This window comes from Hyperolius riggenbachi, chromosome 3 (genome assembly GCF_040937935.1).
Source record: "Hyperolius riggenbachi isolate aHypRig1 chromosome 3, aHypRig1.pri, whole genome shotgun sequence".
In the NCBI taxonomy this organism is placed as follows: domain Eukaryota; kingdom Metazoa; phylum Chordata; class Amphibia; order Anura; family Hyperoliidae; genus Hyperolius; species Hyperolius riggenbachi.
Window position 1 is genome coordinate 15415399 of NC_090648.1, and position 23392 is coordinate 15438790.

A 23392-nucleotide genomic window follows, 5' to 3' on the forward strand; every position below is an offset into this window, starting at 1 on the left:
TGTATGGTGCGTGTTAGATTGTCAATTTATAAATATACACACCCTAGCAATTTTCTCAGAGTTTCCAATCATTTTTATCATAATTGGGGAAAAATTGAACATAGGTGTGTGGTACATTGGTTATATTTTTGAAATGTTACAATCAGTCAGAAAAATTGATTGCAATTCTTAAATTGAACAGATATTTAGAAAATTGTATGGTGTGTGGCCATCTTAAAGGGGAACTGAAGAGAGAGGGATATGGAGGCTGCCATGTTTATTTCCTTTTAAGCAATACCAGTTGCCTGGCAGCCCTGCTGATCCTCTGCCTCTAATACTATTAGCCATAGCCCCTGAACAAGCATGCAGCAGATCAGGTGTTTCAGACTTTAAGGGCCTGTTCAGACTATATGCGTTCCTAGCCGTTTTCAGGGAACGCGTACTGGTACCAAAAACGCATAGAAACGGCTCGTAATGCTTTTTAATGGGGTAGTTCACATGTATGCGTATGAGACGCATACGTTTCTCATCCGCATTGCTGCACGCAGTTCTGTGCGATACGCATAGAAACGGACGCAATGAAAGTCTATGGACGCGTATCAAAAACGCGTACTATTGCGTTTTTAGCGTCCGTTTTCCTCTGCGGTTCCCATAATTCTTTTTTTTCCCCTGGGTCACGTGTTTGTGCAAAACGCAATAGAAAACGCATTCAAACGCAAGAAAAACGCATGCGTTTTTTCAACTTGCGTTTCTTTGAATTTATACGCGTTCTACAAACGCAGCAAGTCTGAACAGGCCCTAAAGTCAGATCTGATAAGACTCTCTGCATGCTTGTTTCTGGTGTTATTCAGATACTACTGCAGAGAAATAGACCAGGAGGGCTGCCAGGCAACTGGCATTGATTAAAAGGAAATAAATATGGCAGCCTCCGTATACCTCCTACTTCAGTTCCCCTTTAATGGTGATCGTTCAATGGCAATTTAGTAAAATGGAAAAACTTTTTTTTTATAATCGGTTGGGATGCATAAGAAGTACAGATTAGTTTGTTGATGGTGCCAAAAATCAATGTATTACATTTTATTTCCTCATATATCTGATCGCTCGGGCGACCATTCAAAATTGTATAGTCAGCGGGCACCATAAGAAATTCCCCTTTTTACCTCTTTCTTGCTCTCAAGAGCCATTTTCTGCTAGGAAACTGTTTTATAGTTGCAATTTCTTATCAGTGAGGGTCACACTGTAGTCACTTCCTGTCTGAGTCAGGACTGAGTCAGCCACTTACATACCTGATATTTAACTCTTTCAGGCAGAGAATGAAAAAAAAAGGAACACAGCATAGCTATTTGTGTGCTAGGCACTGTACATACACATGTCTATCTCATCATGTCTCATGTCACTTCGGGTATTCTTTAAAATCACAATGCAGCAATCCAACACAACCCAAAAAAGAAGGTGGTAACATTAATTCTGTGTTTCCGTCGCATACAGTAGATACAGTAAAGCATACAGGCAATGAAATGTATGCTTCCCTGTACTTGGTAACATGTGCAGCAGTGTGTTACCATAACGCTACACGTTACAATGCAACGCTAACGTCGCACTGTGAGCGTCCCATAGTATTAGCATTGCAGTGCGGTAATCTGGGTTATCAGACTTTATAACGCAGCTCCGCCACGTCCCACTGTGAACGTAGTCTCAATGATCTTATTGAACATGTGATAGTTTGCTAAAAATTGTAAAAAAAAAAAAAAAAAAAAGATCACTTTTATCAGTGTCCTCTGATTACTGGTTGTCAAATAAATAAAATACTTGGTCAGGAACCCAAACACCAGTCACTTCTTACTCCACAGACTGTCAGTGCTACAGTCTGCAGCCTTCTCTGAGAAATTCAGTCTGTGCCAGTGCCCTTGCAGTCTGACCAGCAGGATGATGTAACCCAGGCATCAGTAGCCCCACCCACAGTGTCCGAAACTAACTCCCTGAGCCCAGCTGCTTCTGATCAAGTGATGAATGTTTCAAGACAAGGTTTTTGGAAGCAGGGGACTCATTTCACAAGTTGGGGGTGCAGGTAGAGTCTATGGGCCTGATTCACAAAGCGGTGCAAAGTGTTTGCACGCCTGTGAAAAGCCCTTTATTACGTCTAAACTCAGTTTAGGCGTGATAAAATGAAACTCGCGCGAAATCCCGCGCGCAAAGTTTTGCGCGCGCAATCGCGCGGCGCACGGTGCAGTGCGCGCAATGTGCCCATTAAACCCTATGGGCGCTGCGTGCGGAGTTGTGCGATTGCGTGCGCAAAACTTTGCGCGCGGAACTTTGCGCACGATAAAGAGCACAAAACGGTGCTAACTCAGCTGTGCAAAGCTTATCACGCCTAAAGTCTTTTAGGCGTGATAACTGAGTTATCACCGCTTTGTGAATCAGGCCCTATGGGAGAATAAAGACTTTGCAGCTGATTGTGGAAACTCATCCAGTTCTCTCTACGGATATTTCATAGCTTCAATTTTTAAATTTTTCACATTGCGTTCGGCTCCCGTGTCCATCCGCATTGGGCTGTTTTTGAGACGTCTTTTTTTCCGATTCCCGGCGCTTGGATTGGCGATTCGCTTTTGTGCTTAGCGGTTTTCTAAGCGGTTTTTCCCGAGCAGTTTTGTAATTCACTCCCTGATGCAAGTCAGGAAGTGAACTCTTTGACCCGGAAAAGAATAAATACAATGTATTTATTCTTAAAAAAACGTGAATGCAATCGCTACACAAATCGATTTTGTGAGCGTTTTGTGTTTCTCCTATATTTTCCATTGAGGCGGAATCGCCCCCAAAATGGTCCAGGCAACGCTTTGCTAGCCGCACAACCCGCGCTGATATGAACTTTCTCATAGACATTCTATAGCCACACAGTCGGAGGGCGTTTTTAAAAACCGCAAGCGGGCGAAAAAAAAGCAGAAAGCGCCTGCAGTGTGAGCAAACCCTCAAAGGGAGTCTGAAGCAAGACTGAAAACAGATCCTCCCCTAAGGAGAGGGAAGGTTCTAGGCTGCTCCATATTGTGCATGCGCGAGAGAGCACCCTTGTGCATGCGCAGTACGGAGCGGCCCGTCTTTGGGAGCAGTCGGGCTCCGGGAGAGAAAGCAGTCGGTGGGAGACAAGCAAGGTAACGCAACAACAAAGAAAGTGTACAGGGCCCTGCGCACTAACTGCGTCACCGTGCAGCGGAAGTTTCTGATTCGCCACCGACCAGCTGCAAAGTTAACCGCGCATTTCTGTGCGACATCTGTCAATGCGCAATGCAGAAATGTTACATTTGTTGGCGGCGGCAGGGCGACGCACAACACAAAGATGACAGAGGAGTCGGGAATCCCGGTGATGTACTTCCTGCCCAGCAGGGAGCCATCGTAAAGCGAGGGGCGGTGAAGGGAGTGCAGGGGGGCGTGCGAGCAGCGTGTGGGGGGACCCTTTCGGACCTGCAGGGTTATACGATTTTTTGGCGTTCGATGCGAGGGGGCGGAGCATCATACCACAATGCTCCGGCCAGATATAAAGCCAGCCTTGAAGTAAAAGTCACCTATCCAGATCACCGGTCTGTACCGGCAAGCGATTGAGATGTCTACTTAAATGTTTATTGTTTTGTGTTGAAAGTTGAACAGAAAAAGAGGAGGCAGGAAAAAAGGGCGCCGGCTGTGGGTGGAGAAAAGGGCGCCGCCATAGACTCTAATGCAATTATCGTTATTACGGTGGCCAAAGCAGAAAAAAGGGCGCCAGAGAAATATCGTTATCAACATTAGCACATTATAGTTTTTGAAATATGTTATCGTTTTAGAAGCTTGCAGCGTTATAGTTTTGTCAAATTATTTTGTTTGTATGTACAGATTTTATGTTATCAAAGATATGTGTGTAGGGGTGTTTCTGCAGGGGGAGTGGTTAGGGTTAGGCACCACCCAGGGGGCGGTTAGGATTAGGCAACTCCAGAGGGGGGGGGGGGTAAGAGTTAGGCACCACCGGGGGGGAGAGGGGTTTAGGGTTAGGCACCACCTGTGCGGCAGTTAGGCAACACAGGGGGGGGGGGGGGGGATTAGTAGTTAGCGTTAGGCACCACCTGGGGAGGGTTCTGTGTGAGAGTAGGGATGGGTTAAGCTGTATTGTTGAATTATGTAACAATTTTTAACGTTAATATCTTTTTTCTATCTCCCGATAATTTTGTTAACAATTTTCATCGTTATTGAGATTTCGTTATCCACTGGCGCCAGTTTGTTATCCATCCAGGCCCTTTGTTCCTGGCGCCCTTTTTTCATGCACCCGAAATAGGCATTCACTACAGAATGGCCGAGTCAGCAGAAGCATGCCACGACACAATAATGTATGTGAAATGAAAATAACATAACAACTAGAAAAACAGGCTTCTTGCCCCAAGGGAAGGAAAATACGCCAACAACACATAACCTATAAACAAAAACAATACACAGGAATCAGGCAGGAACAGGCACCTACGAAGCAGAGAGTACTGAGAGTGCCTGGTGAGCAGAACTTCCTAATGACAATAAATCTGTTACTTCCCATAATTCAGCTAAACTGGTTTAGAAAAAAAGTGAAATTTTATCTATAAGAAAATAGGGGTTAGCGAGAGCTCAAATGTCCATTAAGACTTAAAGGATACCCGAAGTGACATGTGACATGAAGAGATAGACATGTGTATGTACAGTGCCTGGCACACCAATAACTATGCTGTGTTCCTTTTTTTTTCTTTCTCTGCCTGAAAGAGTTAAATATCAGGTATGTAAGTGGCTGACTCAGTCCTGACTCAGACAGGAAGTGACTACAGTGTGACCCTCACTGATAAGAAATTCCAACTATAAAACACTTTCCTAGCAGAAAATGGCTTCTGAGAACAGGAAAGAGATAAAAAAAGGTTCAATAGTTCATAGATTTTAGCTCTAGCATACTTCAATGAATGTGTAATTGAGCAAAAGCAATAAAACAGTTACAACTTAAAAATATTTAAATATAAAATAAAACTGTGGAAACATCTTAAAAAGTCATTTTTAGGAGAAGGAAGATCTTTACAACCATTCATTTCATTAGTTTATTGTCGCCTCGGGTATCCTTTAAGACCTGCTTAGTAGAGTCCTGCTAGCAGACAGAGGTCTAGGTAAATCATTTGGCAGAGAACCCCCCAATATTTTGGAGCACGTTGGGTAACATTAGTCACTCAGAGGGTGGAGCTCCACACCCCACACCCCCAGGAATACCAGCCTGTGGGGGTGGGGATGAGAGGTTAAAACGAGGTTTTCTCTTTTTATTATTTTATTTTTAAAAAAAAATCCATGTTTTATATTTCATTTGACCAAAAAATTAAATTAACCATATAAGTCCCAACAAATAAAATCCCTGAGCGCCAAGCGCCAGACTGGAGGGCCTCGAAAAGGACGGCGCGGGCCAAGGATGACTGCAAGGGGCTGCAAGAAACCCCAGGTAAGCTAAATTGCTTTTTTTTCAGGCTGCAGATTTCCTTCAATACATTCTAGATTTCTGCTATAATAAACAGAGATTCCTGATGCAGCCCAGAGATGAATAAAGAAGCGACAGGCCCTGTGGACGGGTCTCCTGCTGTTAATTGGCTCTGCATCGATTTGAATGGGGAGGAGCATAGACACAGTGCTCTAACAAACTGCAGGCCGTGGCTGGGGCAGTCTGTGCTGCAGGAAGTGATGTCATCTGAGAGAGACATGAAAAGGAGCTCTGCCTGGAGCGGCTGGTTCCCTCTGCCAGATACAGGTCCTTCTCAAAAAATTAGCATATTGTGATAAAGTTCATTATTTTCTGTAATGTACTGATAAACATTAGACTTTCATATATTTTAGATTCAAATACACACAACTGAAGTAGTTCAAGCCTTTTATTGTTTTAATATTGATGATTTTGGCATACAGCTCATGAAAACCCAAAATTCCTGTCTCAAAAAATTAGCATATTTCATCCGACCTATAAAAGAAAAGTGTTTTTAAAACAAAAAAGGTCATCAAATAATTATGTTCAGTTATGCACTCAATACTTGGTCGGTAATCCTTTTGCAGAAATGACTGCTTCAATGCGGCGTGGCATGGAGACAATCAGCCTGTGGCACTGCTCAGGTGTTATGGAGGCCGAGGAGGCTTCGATAGCGGCCTTAAAGTGGATCCGAGGTGAACTTTTACTCATTGCATAATTGTGTTCCTTTCCTATTGTTTATAGGGCATTCCTCAAGCCAAATACTTTTTTTTGTTTTTAATACTCTAAATTCCCTATAAACTAAATAAACCACGCCCACAGGTTTTCAGAGAGCCTTGGCAGTAGCAAGGGCTCATGGGAGCTCAGTCTGGGCAGGAAGAGGAGGAGGTGTTACTAGCCATTGATTTCAGAGGCGGAGAAGGGAGGAGGGGGGATTAGGTTTTTTTCACAGGCTGAGTGCTTAACCACTTTACCCCCACGCGTACGGATTTCTCCGTCCCTTTTTCCATCCTTTCACCACCAGGGTCGGAGAAATCCGTACTTTCCCCGCCACTGCCCGCGCTCCTGCTCGCTCTAGCGCGCACACTCGCTCGTAAACACGCCGCCAGCCGCTCGCCCGGAGATCAATGAACGGGACAATCCATTCCCGTTCGTTGATCTAAGCCCCGCAATGATCCGCTGCTTCTCCGATAAGCAGCGCGATCATTGTCAAAAAAGAAAACTTTCCCAGCCTCCTTGTACTTCCTGCAAGCGTCTGTAATAAAAAAAAATAAAAATTACAATTAAAAAAAATACATAAATAGTTACCGTATATACTCGCAAGCAAGCCGACCCGCATGTAAGCCGACCCCCCCACTTTTACCCCAAAAAACAGGAAAAAATGATTGACCCTCATGTAAGCCGGCGGTAGGAAACGTTGGCCGCGTGATCCCCCCAGTATGTCCCAGTATAGCTAGTATAGTGCCCAGTATAGGTAGGTAGTGCTCAGTATAGCTAGTAAAATGCCCCAGTATAGCTAGTATAGTGCTCAGTATAGCTAGTATAGTGCTCAGTATAGCTAGTATAGTGCCCAGTATAGGTAGTATAGTGCTCAGTATAGCTAGTATCGTGCTCAGTATAGTGCCCCATTATAGCTAGTATAGTGCTCAGTATAGCTAGTATAGTGACCAGTATAGCTAGTATAGTGCTCAGTATAGCTAGTATAGTGCTCAGTATAGCTAGTAAAATGCCCCAGTATAGCTAGTATAGTGCTCAGTATAGCTAGTATAGTGCTCAGTATAGCTAGTATAGTGCTCATTATAGCTAGTATAGTGCTCAGTATAGCCAGTATAGTGCTCAGTATAGCTAGTATAGTGCTCAGTATAGCTAGTATAGTGCTCAGTATAGTGCTCAGTATAGCTAGTATAGTGCTCAGTATAGCCAGTATAGTGCCCAGTATTGCTAGTATAGTGCTCAGTATAGGTAGTATAGTGCTCAGTATAGGTAGTATAGTGCTCAGTATAGCTAGTATAGTGCTCAGTATAGCTAGTATAGTGCTCAGTATAGCTAGTATAGTGCTCAGTATAGCTAGTATAGTGCTCAGTATAGTGCTCAGTATAGCTAGTATAGTGCTCAGTATAGCCAGTATAGTGCCCAGTATTGCTAGTATAGTGCTCAGTATAGCTAGTATAGTGCTCAGTATAGCTAGTATAGTGCTCAGTATAGCTAGTATAGTGCTCAGTATAGCTAGTATAGTGCTCAGTATAGCTAGTATAGTGCTCAGTATAGCTAGTATAGTGCTCAGTATAGCTAGTATAGTGCTCATTATAGCCAGTATAGTGCTCAGTATAGCCAGTATAGTGCTCAGTATAGCCAGTATAGTGCTCAGTATAGCTAGTATAGTGCTCAGTATAGCTAGTATAGTGCTCAGTATAGCTAGTATAGTGCTCAGTATAGCCAGTATAGTGCTCAGTATAGCTAGTATAGTGCTCAGTATAGCTAGTATAGTGCTCAGTATAGCTAGTATAGTGCTCAGTATAGCCAGTATAGTGCCCAGTATTGCTAGTATAGTGCTCAGTATAGCTAGTATAGTGCTCAGTATAGCTAGTATAGTGCTCAGTATAGCTAGTATAGTGCTCAGTATAGCTAGTATAGTGCTCAGTATAGCTAGTATAGTGCTCAGTATAGCCAGTATAGTGCTCAGTATAGCTAGTATAGTGCTCAGTATAGCTAGTATAGTGCTCATTATAGCCAGTATAGTGCTCAGTATAGCCAGTATAGTGCTCAGTATAGCCAGTATAGTGCTCAGTATAGCTAGTATAGTGCTCAGTATAGCTAGTATAGTGCTCAGTATAGCTAGTATAGTGCTCAGTATAGCCAGTATAGTGCTCAGTATAGCTAGTATAGTGCTCAGTATAGCTAGTATAGTGCTCAGTATAGCTAGTATAGTGCTCAGTATAGCCAGTATAGTGCCCAGTATTGCTAGTATAGTGCTCAGTATAGCTAGTATAGTGCTCAGTATAGCTAGTATAGTGCTCAGTATAGCTAGTATAGTGCTCAGTATAGCTAGTATAGTGCTCAGTATAGCTAGTATAGTGCTCAGTATAGCCAGTATAGTGCTCAGTATAGCTAGTATAGTGCTCAGTATAGGTAGTATAGTGCTCAGTATAGCTAGTATAGTGCTCAGTATAGCTAGTATAGTGCTCAGTATAGCTAGTATAGTGCTCAGTATAGCTAGTATAGTGCTCAGTATAGCTAGTATAGTGCTCAGTATAGCTAGTATAGTGCTCATTATAGCTAGTATAGTGCTCAGTATAGGTAGTATAGTGCTCAGTATAGCTAGTATAGTGCTCAGTATAGCCAGTATAGTGCTCAGTATAGTGCTCAGTATAGCCAGTATAGTGCTCAGTATAGCCAGTATAGTGCTCAGTATAGCTAGTATAGTGCTCAGTATAGGTAGTATAGTGCTCAGTATAGCTAGTATAGTGCTCAGTATAGCTAGTATAGTGCTCAGTATAGCTAGTATAGTGCTCAGTTTAGCTAGTATAGTGCTCAGTATAGCCAGTATAGTGCTCAGTATAGCCAGTATAGTGCTCAGTATAGCTAGTATAGTGCCCCAGTTTAGCTAGTATAGTGCTCAGTATAGCTAGTATAGTGCTCAGTATAGCCAGTATAGTGCTCAGTATAGGTAGTATAGTGCTCAGTATAGGTAGTATAGTGCTCAGTATAGCTAGTATAGTGCTCAGTATAGCTAGTATAGTGCTCAGTATAGCCAGTATAGTGCTCAGTATAGCTAGTATAGTGCTCAGTATAGCTAGTATAGTGCTCAGTATAGCCAGTATAGTGCTCAGTATAGCCAGTATAGTGCTCAGTATAGCTAGTATAGTGCTCAGTATAGCTAGTATAGTGCTCAGTATAGCTAGTATAGTGCTCAGTATAGCTAGTATAGTGCTCAGTATAGCTAGTATAGTGCTCAGTATAGCTAGTATAGTGCTCATTATAGCTAGTATAGTGCTCAGTATAGCTAGTATAGTGCTCAGTATAGGTAGTATAGTGCTCAGTATAGCTAGTATAGTGCTCAGTATAGCTAGTATAGTGCTCAGTATAGCCAGTATAGTGCTCAGTATAGCTAGTATAGTGCTCAGTATAGCTAGTATAGTGCTCAGTATAGCTAGTATAGTGCTCAGTATAGCTAGTATAGTGCTCAGTATAGCTAGTATAGTGCTCAGTATAGCTAGTATAGTGCTCAGTATAGCTAGTATAGTGCTCAGTATAGCCAGTATAGTGCCCAGTATAGCCAGTATAGTGCCCAGTATAGCCAGTATAGTGCTCAGTTTAGCTAGTATAGTGCTCAGTATAGCCAGTATAGTGCCCAGTATAGCCAGTATAGTGCTCAGTATAGCCAGTATAGTGCCCAGTATAGCCAGTATAGTGCCCAGTATAGCTAGTATAGTGCTCAGTTTAGCTAGTATAGTGCTCAGTATAGCCAGTATAGTGCCCAGTATAGCCAGTATAGTGCTCAGTATAGCCAGTATAGTGCCCAGTATAGCCAGTATAGTGCCCAGTATAGCCAGTATAGTGCTCAGTATAGCTAGTATAGTGCTCAGTATAGCTAGTATAGTGCTCAGTATAGCTAGTATAGTGCTCATTATAGCTAGTGAAGTTCCCCAGTTTAGCTAGTATAGTGCTCAGTATAGGTAGTATAGTGCCCCAGTTTAGCTAGTATAGTGCTCAGTATAGGTAGGTAGTGCTCAGTATAGCTAGTAAAATGCCCCAGTATAGCTAGTATAGTGCCCCCAGTATAGTGCCCCCAGTATAGCTAGTATAGTGCCCCCAGTATAGCTTGTATAGTGCCCCATTATAGCTAGTATAGTGCCCCATTATAGCTAGCATAGTGCCCCAGTATAGCTATCATAGTGCCTCAGTATAGCTAGCATAGTGCCCCAGTATGGGTAGGTAGGTGGGTGGGTAGGTGCTGTCCCTCCCCGCTCCCCCCGCCGCCGCTGCTATTACCTTAGGCGGCGCCGCTTCCTCTATCCCCGTCCTCCTCCGGTAACTAATTCACAGCAGCGCGCCTCTCGCTGCTGTGATGACGAGGAAACCATAGAGAGCGGCTTCCTGTAGCGGCGATGCCGTTACTATGGGAACCGCTCTCTATGGTTTCCTGCGTCATCACAGCAGCGGGGGTCGCGCTGCTGTGAATGAGTTACCGAAGGACGGGGATAGAGGAAGCGGCGCCGCCTAAGGTAATAGCAGCGGCGGCGGCCGCGGGGGGAGCGTGGAGGGACAGCACCTATCCACCCACCCATGACTCGCAAGCAAGCCGACCCCCCAACTTTTGGCCCACTTTTGGGGGGTCAAAAATTCGGCTTGCTTGCGAGTATATACGGTACCTTAGGGACTGAACTTTTTAAATATTTATGTCAAGAGGGTATAACACTGTTACTTTATAAACTATAGGCTTGTAATTAGGGATGGATGCAAAACTGAAAAAAATGCACCTTTATTTCCAAATAAAATATTGGCGCCAAACATTGTGATAGGGACATAATTTAAATGGTTTTATAACCGGGACAAATGGGCAAATAAATTTCATTGGTTTTAATTACAGTAGCATGCGTTATTTAAAAACTATAAAGGCCGAAAACTGAAAAAAAATAAAATTTTTCCCACATTTTTTTTCCTATTTTCCCATTAAAACACAATTAGAATAAAATAATTATTGGCATAATGTCCCACCTAAAGAAAGCCTAATTGGTGGCGAAAAAAACAAGATATAGTTCATTTCATTGTGATAAGTAATGATAAAGTTATAGACGAATGAATGGAAGGAGCGCTGAAAGGTGAAAATTGCTCTGGTGGTCAAGGGGTAAAACCCCTCAGTGGTGAAGTGGTTAAGATGCAGATAAGCCTGCCTCTGTGTAATGTTTACAAACAACATGGCTGCTGTCATTGTATCACAGGAAGAAATAATCATTTTCTATTAAAGCTGTTTGCAGCCAGATTTGCTGTTTAAACTATCTAAACTGTAGATAAGATATATAGACAAGTTACTTGTTATAGTTAGTTTTTCATCTTGGATCCGCTTTAAAGTCTGAAACTCCAGAAGTGAACCGGAGGCGGGGCCGGAGCATCGGTGAGTGGCTGCGCGGGCACAGGATGTCTGCGGGGGGGGGGGAGCGTAGGTGAGTGGCTGCGCGGGCACAGGATGTCTGCGGGGGGGGGGGGGGGGGAGCGTAGGTGAGTGGCTGCGCGGGCACAGGATGTCTGCGGGGGGGGGGGGGGAGCGTAGGTGAGTGGCTGCGCGGGCACAGGATGTCTGCGGGGGGGGGGGGGGGAGCGTAGGTGAGTGGCTGCGCGGGCACAGGATGTCTGCGGGGGGGGGGGGGGGAGAGCGTAGGTGAGTGGCTGCGCGGGCACAGGATGTCTGCGGGGGGGGGGGGAGCTTAGGTGAGTGGCTGCGCGGGCACAGGATGTCTGCGGGGGGGGGGGGAGCGTAGGTGAGTGGCTGCGCGGGCACAGGATGTCTGCGGGGGGGGGGGGGAGCGTAGGTGAGTGGCTGCGCGGGCACAGGATGTCGGGGGGGGGGGGGGGGGAGAGCGTAGGAGAGTGGCTGCGCGGGCACAGGATGTCTGCGGGGGGGGGGGGGGAGCGTAGGTGAGTGGCTGCGCGGGCACAGGATGTCTGCGGGGGGGGGGGGGGGGAGCGTAGGTGAGTGGCTGCGTGGGAACAGGATGTCTGCGGGGGGGGGAGCGTAGGTGAGTGGCTGCGCGGGCACAGGATGTCTGCGGGGGGGGGGGGGGAGAGCGTAGGTGAGTGGCGTGGCTGCGCGGGCACAGGATGTCTGCGGGGGGGGGGGAGCGTAGGTGAGTGGCTGCGCGGGCACAGGATGTCTGCGGGGGGGGGGGGAGCGTAGGTGAGTGGCTGCGCGGGCACAGGATGTCTGCGGGGGGGGGGGGGGGAGCGTAGGTGAGTGGCTGCGCGGGCACAGGATGTCTGCGGGGGGGGGGGGGGGAGAGCGTAGGAGAGTGGCTGCGCGGGCACAGGATGTCTGCGGGGGGGGGGGGGGGAGCGTAGGTGAGTGGCTGCGCGGGCACAGGATGTCTGCGGGGGGGGAGAGCGTAGGAGAGTGGCTGCGCGGGCACAGGATGTCTGCGGGGGGGGGGGGGGGGAGAGCGTAGGAGAGTGGCTGCGCGGGCACAGGATGTCTGCGGGGGGGGGGGGGGGGGGAGAGCGTAGGAGAGTGGCTGCGCGGGCACAGGATGTCTGCGGGGGGGGGAGGGAGCGTAGGTGAGTGGCTGCGCGGGCACAGGATGTCTGTGGGGGGGGGAGAGCGTAGGAGAGTGGCTGCGCGGGCACAGGATGTCTGCGGGGGGGGGGAGCGTAGGTGAGTGGCTGCGCGGGCACAGGATGTCTGCGGGGGGGGGGAGCGTAGGTGAGTGGCTGCGCGGGCACAGGATGTCTGCGGGGGGGGGGGGGGGAGCGTAGGTGAGTGGCTGCGCGGGCACAGGATGTCTGCGGGGGGGGGGGGGGAGAGCGTAGGAGAGTGGCTGCGCGGGCACAGGATGTCTGCGGGGGGGGGGGCCGTAGGTGAGTGGCTGCGCGGGCACAGGATGTCTGCGGGTGGGAGAGAGCGTAGGAGAGTGGCTGCGCGGGCACAGGATGTCTGCGGGGGGGGGAGCGTAGGTGAGTGGCTGCGCGGGCACAGGATGTCTGCGGGGGGGGGGGGGGGGGGCGGAGCGTAGGTGAGTGGCTGCGCGGGCACAGGATGTCTGCGGGGGACCATTAGAAGCCCAGGGTAAGTTCAACTTATTTTCCGCTGACCCCCTACAGTGTCCCTTTAATGGGTTATGTGGTGACCACATGCATCTGGTCATTACAAAACGAAACAGTAACTGGAATACAACTGTATCTGAAAATCCTTTAATTTCTCTTTACCTGCTTTTTCCAGAAGAATGGCACCACCAGGTAGGTTCCCGTCCCAGATAGCAGCAGCAGGACAACACACAGAGCAATCAGGACCGAGCACAGAGTATCAGCAGGTCCAGAGGGTTCTACATAGCCAGAATCTAGAGACAAAATATCCAATTAGATGTGACCTCATCCCTCCTCCTGCAGGGCGACAGAAGAAAATTATAACTCTGCCCCTCCTCCTGCAGGGTGACACAGACAGGAGGGAGCTGCCAGTCCACCCCTCCCCCTGCAGGGTGACAGACAGAAGGGAGCTGCCAGTCCACCCCTCCCCCTGCAGGGTGACAGACAGAAGGGAGCTGCCAGCCTGCCCCTCCTCCTGCAGGGTGACACAGACAGAAGGGAGCTGCCAGCCTGCCCCTCCTTCTGCAGGGTGACACAGACAGAAGGGAGCTGCCAGTCTGCCCCTCCTCCTGCAGGGTGACACAGACAGAAGGGAGCTGCCAGTCTGCCCCTCCTCCTGCAGGGTGACACAGACAGAAGGGAGCTGCCAGTCTGCCCCTCCTCCTGCAGAGTGACACAGACAGAAGGGAGGTACCAGTCTGCCCCTCCTCCTGCAAGGTTACACAGACAGAAGGGAGCTGCCAGCCCGCCCCTCCTCCTGCAGGGTGACACAGAGAGACGGGAGCTGCCAGTCTGCCCCTCCTCCTGTAGGGTGACACAGACAGAAGGGAGCTGCCAGCCTGCCCCTCCTCCTGCAGGGTCACACAGACAGAAGGGAGCTGCCAGTCTTCCCCTCCCCCTGCAGGGTGACACAGACAGAAGGGAGCTGCCAGTCTTCCCCTCCTCCTGCAGGGTGACAGACAGAAGGGAACTGCCAGTCTGCACCTCCTCCTGCAGGGTGACAGACAGAAGGGAGCTGCCAGTCTGCCCCTCCTCCTGCAGGGTGACACAGACATAGCTACCAGTGTGCCCCTCCCCCTGCAGGGTGACACAGACAGAAGGGAGCTGCCGGTCTGCCCCTCCTCCTGCAGGGTGACACAGACAGAAGGGAGCTGCCAGTCTGCCCCTCCTCCTGCAGGGTGACACAGACAGAAGCTGTCAGCCTGCCCCTCCTCCTGCAGGGTGACACAGACAGAAGGAAGCTGCCGGTCTGCCCCTCCTCCTGCAGGGTGACACAGACAGAAGGGAGCTGCCAGTCTGCCCCTCCTCCTGCAGGGTGACACAGACAGAAGGGAGCTGCCAGTCTGCCCCTCCTCCAGCAGGGTGACACAGACAGAAGGGAGCTGCCAATCTGCCCCTCCTCCTGCAGGGTGACACAGACAGAAGGGAGCTGCCAGTCTGCCCCTCCTCCTGCAGGGTGACACAGACAGAAGGGAGCTGCCAGGGTCCCCCTCCCCCTGCAGGGTGACACAGACAGAAGGGAGCTGCTAGCCTGCCCCTCCCCCTGCAGGGTGACACAGACTCTCACCTCTGACATGTATGTAGGTGCCGCTGCCAGTTTTGGTGGAGCTGTGACATGTGACTTGGCAGAGGTAGGCTCCGGACTCTCTAGCAGTGATTGTGTGACTTATAACGATTTTCGATGTTCCATTGTTCCTGGCTCTCGTCTCGCTGGCTCCGATGGTCTGCCGGGAGTCATGGTGGAAGATGCGAGATGTCACCTGCTGCTCGGGGTCCGTGTCCTGGAAGGTGACAGCACAGCTGATGTCTGCCGGTTGGTCGGTGAAGCTGACGAGAATCTGAGGACTCTGTGTGATGCTGCAGCCTGTACAACACAAATACCATTACTATCTGTCATTAATAATTTATCTGCCCTAAAGCCTGCTACACACAGCCAGTTTTGGTTTGACAATTTTACCACCACCATGAAGTATGAGGCCAACAGATTCTGAACCCTCATATAACATGGAGGAGGAAAAATTGTCCAATCAAAATTGGATGCTTCTATACACACTAATACGAAAGGTGTCCATTAACAATACAATATTGCAGATGATCAATCCTATCCAACCACCGAGGTAATCAATTAAAACAGACAGAAGTCTGCACACAATGCAGCTAGTTTACTATCAGTACAGGCACAGAGAAACAGCTTCTACTATACATACTGGAGGCAGCAGAGATCAGCACACACTGCAGCTAGTTTACTGTCAGTACAGGCACAAAATAATAGCTTATACTGTACATACTGGAGGTAGCAGAGATCAGCACACCCTGCAGCTAGTTTACTATCAGTACAGGCACAGAGTAACAGCTTATACTGCGCATAGAGGAGGCAGCAGAGATCAGCACACACTGCAGCTAATTTACTATTAGTAAGGGTGCAGAGTAACAGCTTTCACTGTACATACTGGAGGCAGCAGAGATCAGCACACACTGCAGCTAGATTACTATCAGTACAGGCACAGAGTAACAGCGTATACTGTACATACTGGAGGCAGCAGAGATCAGTACACACTGCAGCTAGATTACTATCAGTACAGGCACAGAGTAACAGCTTATACTGTACATACTGGAGGTAGCAGAGATCAGCACACACTGCAGCTAGATTACTATCAGTACAGGCACAGAGTAACAGCTTATACTGTACATACGGGAGGCAGCAGAGATCAGCACACGCTGCAGCTAGATTACTATCAGTACCGGCACAGAGTAACAGCTTATACTGTACATACGGGAGGCAGCAGAGATCAGCACACGCTGCAGCTAGATTACTATCAGTACAGGCACAGAGTAACAGCGTATACTGTACATACTGGAGGTAGCAGAGATCGGCACACACTGCAGCTAGATTACTATCAGTACAGGCACAGAGTAACAGCGTATACTGTACATACTGGGGGTAGCAGAGATCAGCACACACTGCAGCTAGATTACTATCAGTACAGGCACAGAGTAACAGCTTATACTGTACATACGGGAGGCAGCAGAGATCAGCACACGCTGCAGCTAGATTACTATCAGTACAGGCACAGAGTAACAGCTTATACTGTACATACTGGAGGCAGCAGAGATCAGCACACACTGCAGCTAGATTACTATCAGTACAGGCACAGAGTAACAGCTTATACAGTACATACGGGAGGCAGCAGAGATCAGCACACGCTGCAGCTAGATTACTATCAGTACCGGCACAGAGTAACAGCTTATACTGTACATACTGGAGGCAGCAGAGATCAGCACACACTGCAGCTAGCTTACTATCAGTACAGGCACAGAGTAACAGCTTATACAGTACATACGGGAGGCAGCAGAGATCAGCACACGCTGCAGCTAGATTACTATCAGTACAGGCACAGAGTAACAGCTTATACTGTACATACTGGAGGCAGCAGAGATCAGCACACACTGCAGCTAGTTTACTACCAGTACAGGCACAGAGTAACAGCTTATACAGTACATACGGGAGGCAGCAGAGATCAGCACACGCTGCAGCTAGATTACTATCAGTACAGGCACAGAGTAACAGCTTATACTGTACATACTGGAGGCAGCAGAGATCAGCACACACTGCAGCTAGCTTACTATCAGTACAGGCACAGAGTAACAGCTTATACTGAACATACTGGAGGCAGCAGAGATCAGCACACACTGCAGCTAGTTTACTGTCAGTACAGGCACAAAGTAACAGCTTATACTGTACATACTGGAGGTAGCAGAGATCAGCACACCCTGCAGCTAATTTACTATCAGTACAGACGCAGAGTAACAGCTTACACTGCGCATAGAGGAGGCAGCAGAGATCAGCACACACTGCAGCTAATTTACTATTAGTAAGGGTGCAGAGTAACAGCTTTCACTGTACATACTGGAGGCAGCAGAGATCAGCACACACTGCAGCTAGATTACTATCAGTACAGGCACAGAGTAACAGCTTATACTGTACACACTGGTAGTAGCAGAGATCAGCACACACTGCAGCTAGTTTACTTTCAGTACAGGCACAGAGTAACAGCTTATACTGTACGTACTGGAGGTAGCAGAGATCAGCACACACTGCAGCTAGTTTGCTTTCAGTATAGGCACAGAGGAACAGCTTATACTGCACATAGTGGAGGCAGCAGAGATCAGCACACACTGCAGCTAATTTACTATCAGTAAAGGCGCAGAGTAACAGCTTATACTCTACATACTGGAGGTAGCAGAGATCAGCAGACACACTGCGCATAGTTTACTATCAGTACAGGCACAGAGTAACAGCTTATACTGTACATACTGGAGGCAGCAGAGATCAGCACACACTGCTTCTAGTTTACTATCAGTACAGGCACATAGTAACATCGTATAATGTACATACTGGAGGTAGCAGAGATCAGCACACATTACAGCTAGTTTACTATCAGTACAGGCACAGAGTAACAGCTTATACACTACATACTGGAGGCAGCAGAGATCAGCACACACTGCAGCTAGTTTCCTATCTGTACAGGCACAGAGTAACAGCTTATACTGTACATACTAGAGGTTGCAAAGATTAGCACACACTGCAGCTAGTTTAATATCAGTACAGGCACAGAGTAACAGCTTATACTGTACATACTGGCGGTAGCAGCATTCAGCACATACTGCAGCTAGTTTACTATCAGTACAGGCACAAAGTAACAGCTTATACTGTACACGCTGGAGGTAGCAGAGATCAGCACACACTGCAGCTAGTTTACTATCAGTACAGGCACAAAGTAACAGCTTATACTGTACATACTGGAGATAGCAGAGATCAGCACATGCTGCAGCTAGTTTACTATCAGTACAGGCACAGAGTAACAGCTTCTACTATACATACTGGAGGCAGCAGAGATCAGCACACACTGCTGCTAGATTACTATCAGTACAGGAACAGCATGACAGCCTATACTGTACATATTGGAGGTAGCAGAGATCAGCACACACTGCAGCCGGTTTACTATCAGTACAGGCACAGAGTAACAGCTTATACTGTACATACTGGAGGTAGCAGGGATCAGCACACGCTGCAGCTAGTTTGCTATCAGTACAGGCAGAGAGAAACAGCTTATATTGTAGGTACTGGGAGTAGCAGAGATCAGCACACACTGCAGCTAGTTTACTATCAGTACAGGTACAGAGTAACAGCTTATACTGTACATACTGGAGGTAGCAGAGATCAGCATACACTGCGGCTAGTTTACTGTCAGTACAGACACAGAGTAACAGCTTATACTGTACATACTGGAGGTAGCAGAGATCAGCATACACTGCGGCTAGTTTACTGTCAGTACAGACACAGAGTAACAGCTTATACTGTACATACTGGAGGCAGCAGAGATCAGCACATACTGCAGCTAGTTTACTATCAGTACAGGCACAGAGTAACAGCTTATACTGTACATACTAGAGGCAGCAAAGATTAGCACACGCTGCAGCTAGTTTACTATCAGTACAGGCACAGAGTAACAGCTTATACTGTACATACTGGAGGTAGCAGAGATCAGTACACGCTGCAGCTAGTTTACTATCAGTACAGGCACAGAGTAACAGCTTATACTGTACATACTAGAGGCAGCAAAGATTAGCACACGCTGCAGCTAGTTTACTATCAGTACAGGCACAGAGTAACAGCTTATTCTGTACATACTGGAGGTAGCAGAGATCAGTACATGCTGCAGCTAGTTTACTATCAGTACAGGCACAGAGTAACAGCTTATACTGTACATACTGGGGGTAGCAGAGATCAGCACACACTGCAGCTAGGTTACTATCAGTACAGGAACAGAGTAACAGCTTATACTGTACATACTGGGGTAGCAGAGATTAGCACACACTGCAGCTAGTTTAATATCAGTGCAGGCACAGAGTAACAGCTTATACTGTACATACTGGAGGTAGCAGAGATTAGCACACACTGCAGCTAGTTTACTATCAGTACAGGCAGGAAGTAACAGCTTATACTGTACATACTGGAGGTAGCAGAGATCGGCACACGCTGCATCTAGTTTACTATCAGTACAGGAACAGAGTAACAGCTTATACTTTACATACTGGGGTAGCAGAGATTAGCACACACTGCAGCTAGTTTAATATCAGTGCAGGCACAGAGTAACAGCTTATACTGTACATACGGGAGGCAGCAGAGATCGGCACACGCTGCAGCTAGTTTACTATCAGTACAGGCACAGAGTAACAGCTTATACAGTACATACGGGAGGCAGCAGAGATCAGCACACGCTGCAGCTAGATTACTATCAGTGCAGGCACAGAGTAACAGCTTATACTGTACATACTGGAGATAGTAGAGATCAGCACATGCTGCAGCTAGTTTACTATCAGTACAGGCACAGAGTATCAGGCAGCAGACATCAGCACACACTGCAGCTAGTTTACTCAGTAACCTGACTGATCCCCCCCATATAGAGACACCCCATCCCCCCAGCTGCCCCGGGGTACCTTGGCTCAGCCCCGCGGACAGTACGAGGACAGCAGTGATCAGTGGACAGTCCATGGCGGAGTGTGCTCTCTCTTTCACACCATAGTTCCTTCCCCTTCTCACTTCTCCATTTCTCAGTTTTTAGTCATTTTCAGGAAATGGGTATTTATAGGATGAGGCAATAAAGTTGCTCTATCACAGGCGACGGCGTTTATAACAGCACAGCCAGAGCTAATACTTGTAGAAAACACGCCGGTGTTGGCATTAGAGTGCAAGCTCCTGTGCCGCAGGGTCTAGTTCAGTGACCGCTTCAGAAATTCACACTTGCATGTACAAACTCCGGTGTAATAATATAAAATAACACAGAAGGCATTTGCCAGTATTCAGCATCACATGAGCAAAACGTCAGTCGCACAATGCATCACTGCGCCATGTGTCTGGCTCTCTAGGGCACCTGTAGAAAGCCATATACAGTATATAATCCAACTCACAGACGCCTGATTCAGCATCATCAGTGCAAGGCATGGACTGGATATACTGATGTATATGAGAGGTCTTAAAGGGACAGGAGAGACTGTTATAAAGGATTAGCTTAAAGGGAACCTAAACTGAGAGGGATGTGGATGTTTCCTTTTTAACAATACCATTTGTTTGTCAGTCCTGCTGATCTCTTTGGCTGCAGTAGTGGCTGAATCACACACCTGAAACAAGCATGCAGCTAATCCAGTCTGACTTCAGTCAGAGCACCTGATCTGCATGCTTGTTGAGGGGCTGTGGCTAAAAGTATGAGAGACACAGGATCAGCAGGAGAGTCAGGCAACTGGTATTATTTTAACCACTTCGCCGCTCGGGTACAGTATATCTACGCCCCTTTTAACTTAATTTGCCCGCCCGGGGCATAGATATACGCATCCCCGCCACTACCGCCGCTTGCCGCACTCCTGCCCGCTTGTGCGTACGCTCCCGCGCTCGTGCATGCCGCCGTCTGCTCGCCCGGAGATCATTGAACGGGAGGAACAAACAGTCCCCGCAGCAAAGTTCGTCTGCTACCATGAGAAGCTTTGCGATCATTGTGTAAAAAAAAACGTTTCCCATACTCAATATACTTCCTGTAAGAGTACTTACTACGCTTACAGGACCATTCACAAAAAATTACTGTGGCCATCTTGTGGCCAAATAGTAAAACTACAGTCAAAAGCATTTTTTAAATACAAATACATATTTTTACTTTTTAAATTAACTCATTACCTCCCACACTACCCAATTGTTACCATTTTTTGTGTGTAAAAAATAAAAAACAAAAAAATTACAATAAAAAAATTACATAAATAATTACCTTAGGGACTGAACTTTTTAAAAATTTATGTCAAGAGAGTATAACACTGTTACTTTATAAATTATGGGCTTGTCATTGTCAATAGGAATGGACGCAAAACTGAAAAACATGCACCTTTATTTCCAAATAAAATGTTGACGCCAAACATTGTGATATGGACATTATTTAAACGGTGTAATAACTGGGACAAATGGGCAAATAAATTACAAGGATTTTAATTACGTTAGCATGCATTATTTAAAAACTATAATGGCCGAAAACTGAAAAATAATGACTTATTTCAAATTTTTCCCTTTTTTTTCCAATTAAAACACATTTAGAATAAAATAATTCTTGCCATAATGTCCCACCTAAAGAAAGCCTAATTGGTGGCGAAAAAAACAAGATATAGTTAATTTCATTGTGATAAGTAATGATAAAGTTATAGACGAATGAATGGAAGGAGCGCTGAAAGGTGAAAATTGCTCTGGTGGTCAGGGGGTAAAACCCCTCAGTGGTGAAGTGGTTAAAAGGAAAATTCCACATCCTTCTCAGTTTAGGTTCTCTTTAAAAGTAGGGTTCTTGTAGAAGGGCTTTAGGAAAGTGGACCTGAACTCTTGCACAGGACAGAAGAAAAACAAAGAGAATGACCCTGTATGTATTTAGAGAGTTTAGCCTGTCTAATTTCCCCTCATCTGTGACTAATTACAACTGTAATTTCATCTCTCAGCTATGTCAGCTGGCTGCCTTGGCAGAGCAGCTAATTTGTAAACACAGGGTGTTAACCCTATGGGCCTGATTCTCAAAGCGGTGCTAACAGGTAGCACGCTGGTGAAAAGCCCTTTATCATGCCTAAACTCAGTTTAGGCATGATAAGTTTAGGTGTGATAAGTTTAGGTGTGATAAGTTTAGGCGTGATAAGTTTAGGTGTGATAAGTTTAGGCATGCTAAGTTTAAGCGCCAACTGCGTTAGCACCGCAGTGCACAGCTGATCAAAAGTTTTACGCTAGCAAAGACTGGTGCACTTTGTATAAAGTTTAATGGCGCTGCTTTGCGTGCGGGACTTTGCAAGCGATCTAAACTTATCTAAACTTAGCATGCCTAAACTTATCACACCTAAACTTATCACACCTAAACTTATCACGCCTAAACTGGCTTTTCACCAGCATGGTGCAATGGTTATCACGCCTAAAGTCTTTTAGGCATGCTAACTGGGTTAGCACCGCTTTGTGAATCGAGCCCTTTGTCTGCTTTCATTAAAGCAGGAAGTAGACACACTGCAGATTTATTGCAGAATGTGTATCAGCTGTAACAAAGAAATGTTTTTCTTTAAAGGTTATTATGCTGTTGCTTATCTTTTAGAGCAGAGAGGAAGTTCTGAGTTCAGGTCCATAGTAAAAGCCCCCTTAGGGGTGTGGCTACCAGTGAAACCTTGATGCACCCCCTCCCCCTCAAGTGACCCCAGCATGCTCCTATAACAAGCATGGCCATGTATTCCACCACCAATTCTATCCCCCTCCCCTCATAGCAAGCAGTGCCACCTCTATATCCGCCGACTACCCTGAGCCACCCAGAGCTGGAAAACCCACAAGGCAGAGAGGCAGCTGCCTAGGGCTTAACGTGTGTTCAGGTCCCTGGTTGCTATCTCCAGGAAACTTGTGTCAGCCAAAAGCTCCACCTGCTTCCTATCTGCCTTTTTTGTTTTTGGTGAGGTGAAGTTTGGAGCAGTCAGAGGAGCTGTCAGCCTGACCCCTGTATGCAGCCAGCCCTAGGCTCCCGCCTATTTGCCTTGGTAATCTGGTTCTACTCTAGAGCAGAGGGGTTTTTTTAGGTCTTCTAGTGGTTTCTCGTTGTCTGTGACTTCACAGTGTTATCAGCAGACATTCTGCAAAGCGAGAACAGATGGGTGAAACCATGACCTCATGGGGCATTTGACATCATGTGACCTCTGCAGAGGATTCTGGGATCCAAAGCCCATTAGGCATGATAAGTTTAGGTGTGATAAGTTTAGGTGTGATAAGTTTAGGCATGATAAGTTTAGGTGTGATAAGTTTAGGCATGATAAGTTTAAGCACCAACTGCGTTAGCACCGCAGTGCACAGCTGATCAAAAGTTTTACGCTAGCAAAGACTGGTGCACTTCGTATAAAGTTTAATGGCGCTGCTTTGCGTGCGGGACTTTGCAAGCGATCTAAACTTATCTAAACTTAGCATGCCTAAACTTATCACACCTAAACTTATCATGCCTAAACTTATCACACCTAAACTGGCTTTTCACCAGAGTGGTGCAATGGTTATCATGCCTAAAGTCTCTAACTGGGTTAGCACCGCTTTGTGAATCAAGCCCC

The 23392-nt window shown here is 46.9% G+C and overlaps 1 protein-coding gene across 1 annotated transcript in view; it reads right to left on the reverse strand.

Annotated features, from left to right (window-relative positions):
- NFAM1 (NFAT activating protein with ITAM motif 1) overlaps positions 1 to 19818 on the reverse strand; it is a 53814-nt gene extending 33996 nt beyond the window's left edge. Inside the window, exons 1-3 of the mRNA XM_068272027.1 lie at positions 19751 to 19818; positions 14817 to 15113; positions 13373 to 13503 (exon numbers count right to left, since the gene is read on the reverse strand). Of these exons, the coding sequence (XP_068128128.1) occupies positions 13373 to 13503; positions 14817 to 15113; positions 19751 to 19805 (483 nt within the window). The 5' untranslated portion in view covers positions 19806 to 19818. The remainder of the gene's footprint in view (positions 1 to 13372; positions 13504 to 14816; positions 15114 to 19750) is intronic.
- Positions 19819 to 23392: the final 3574 nt, after the last annotated feature.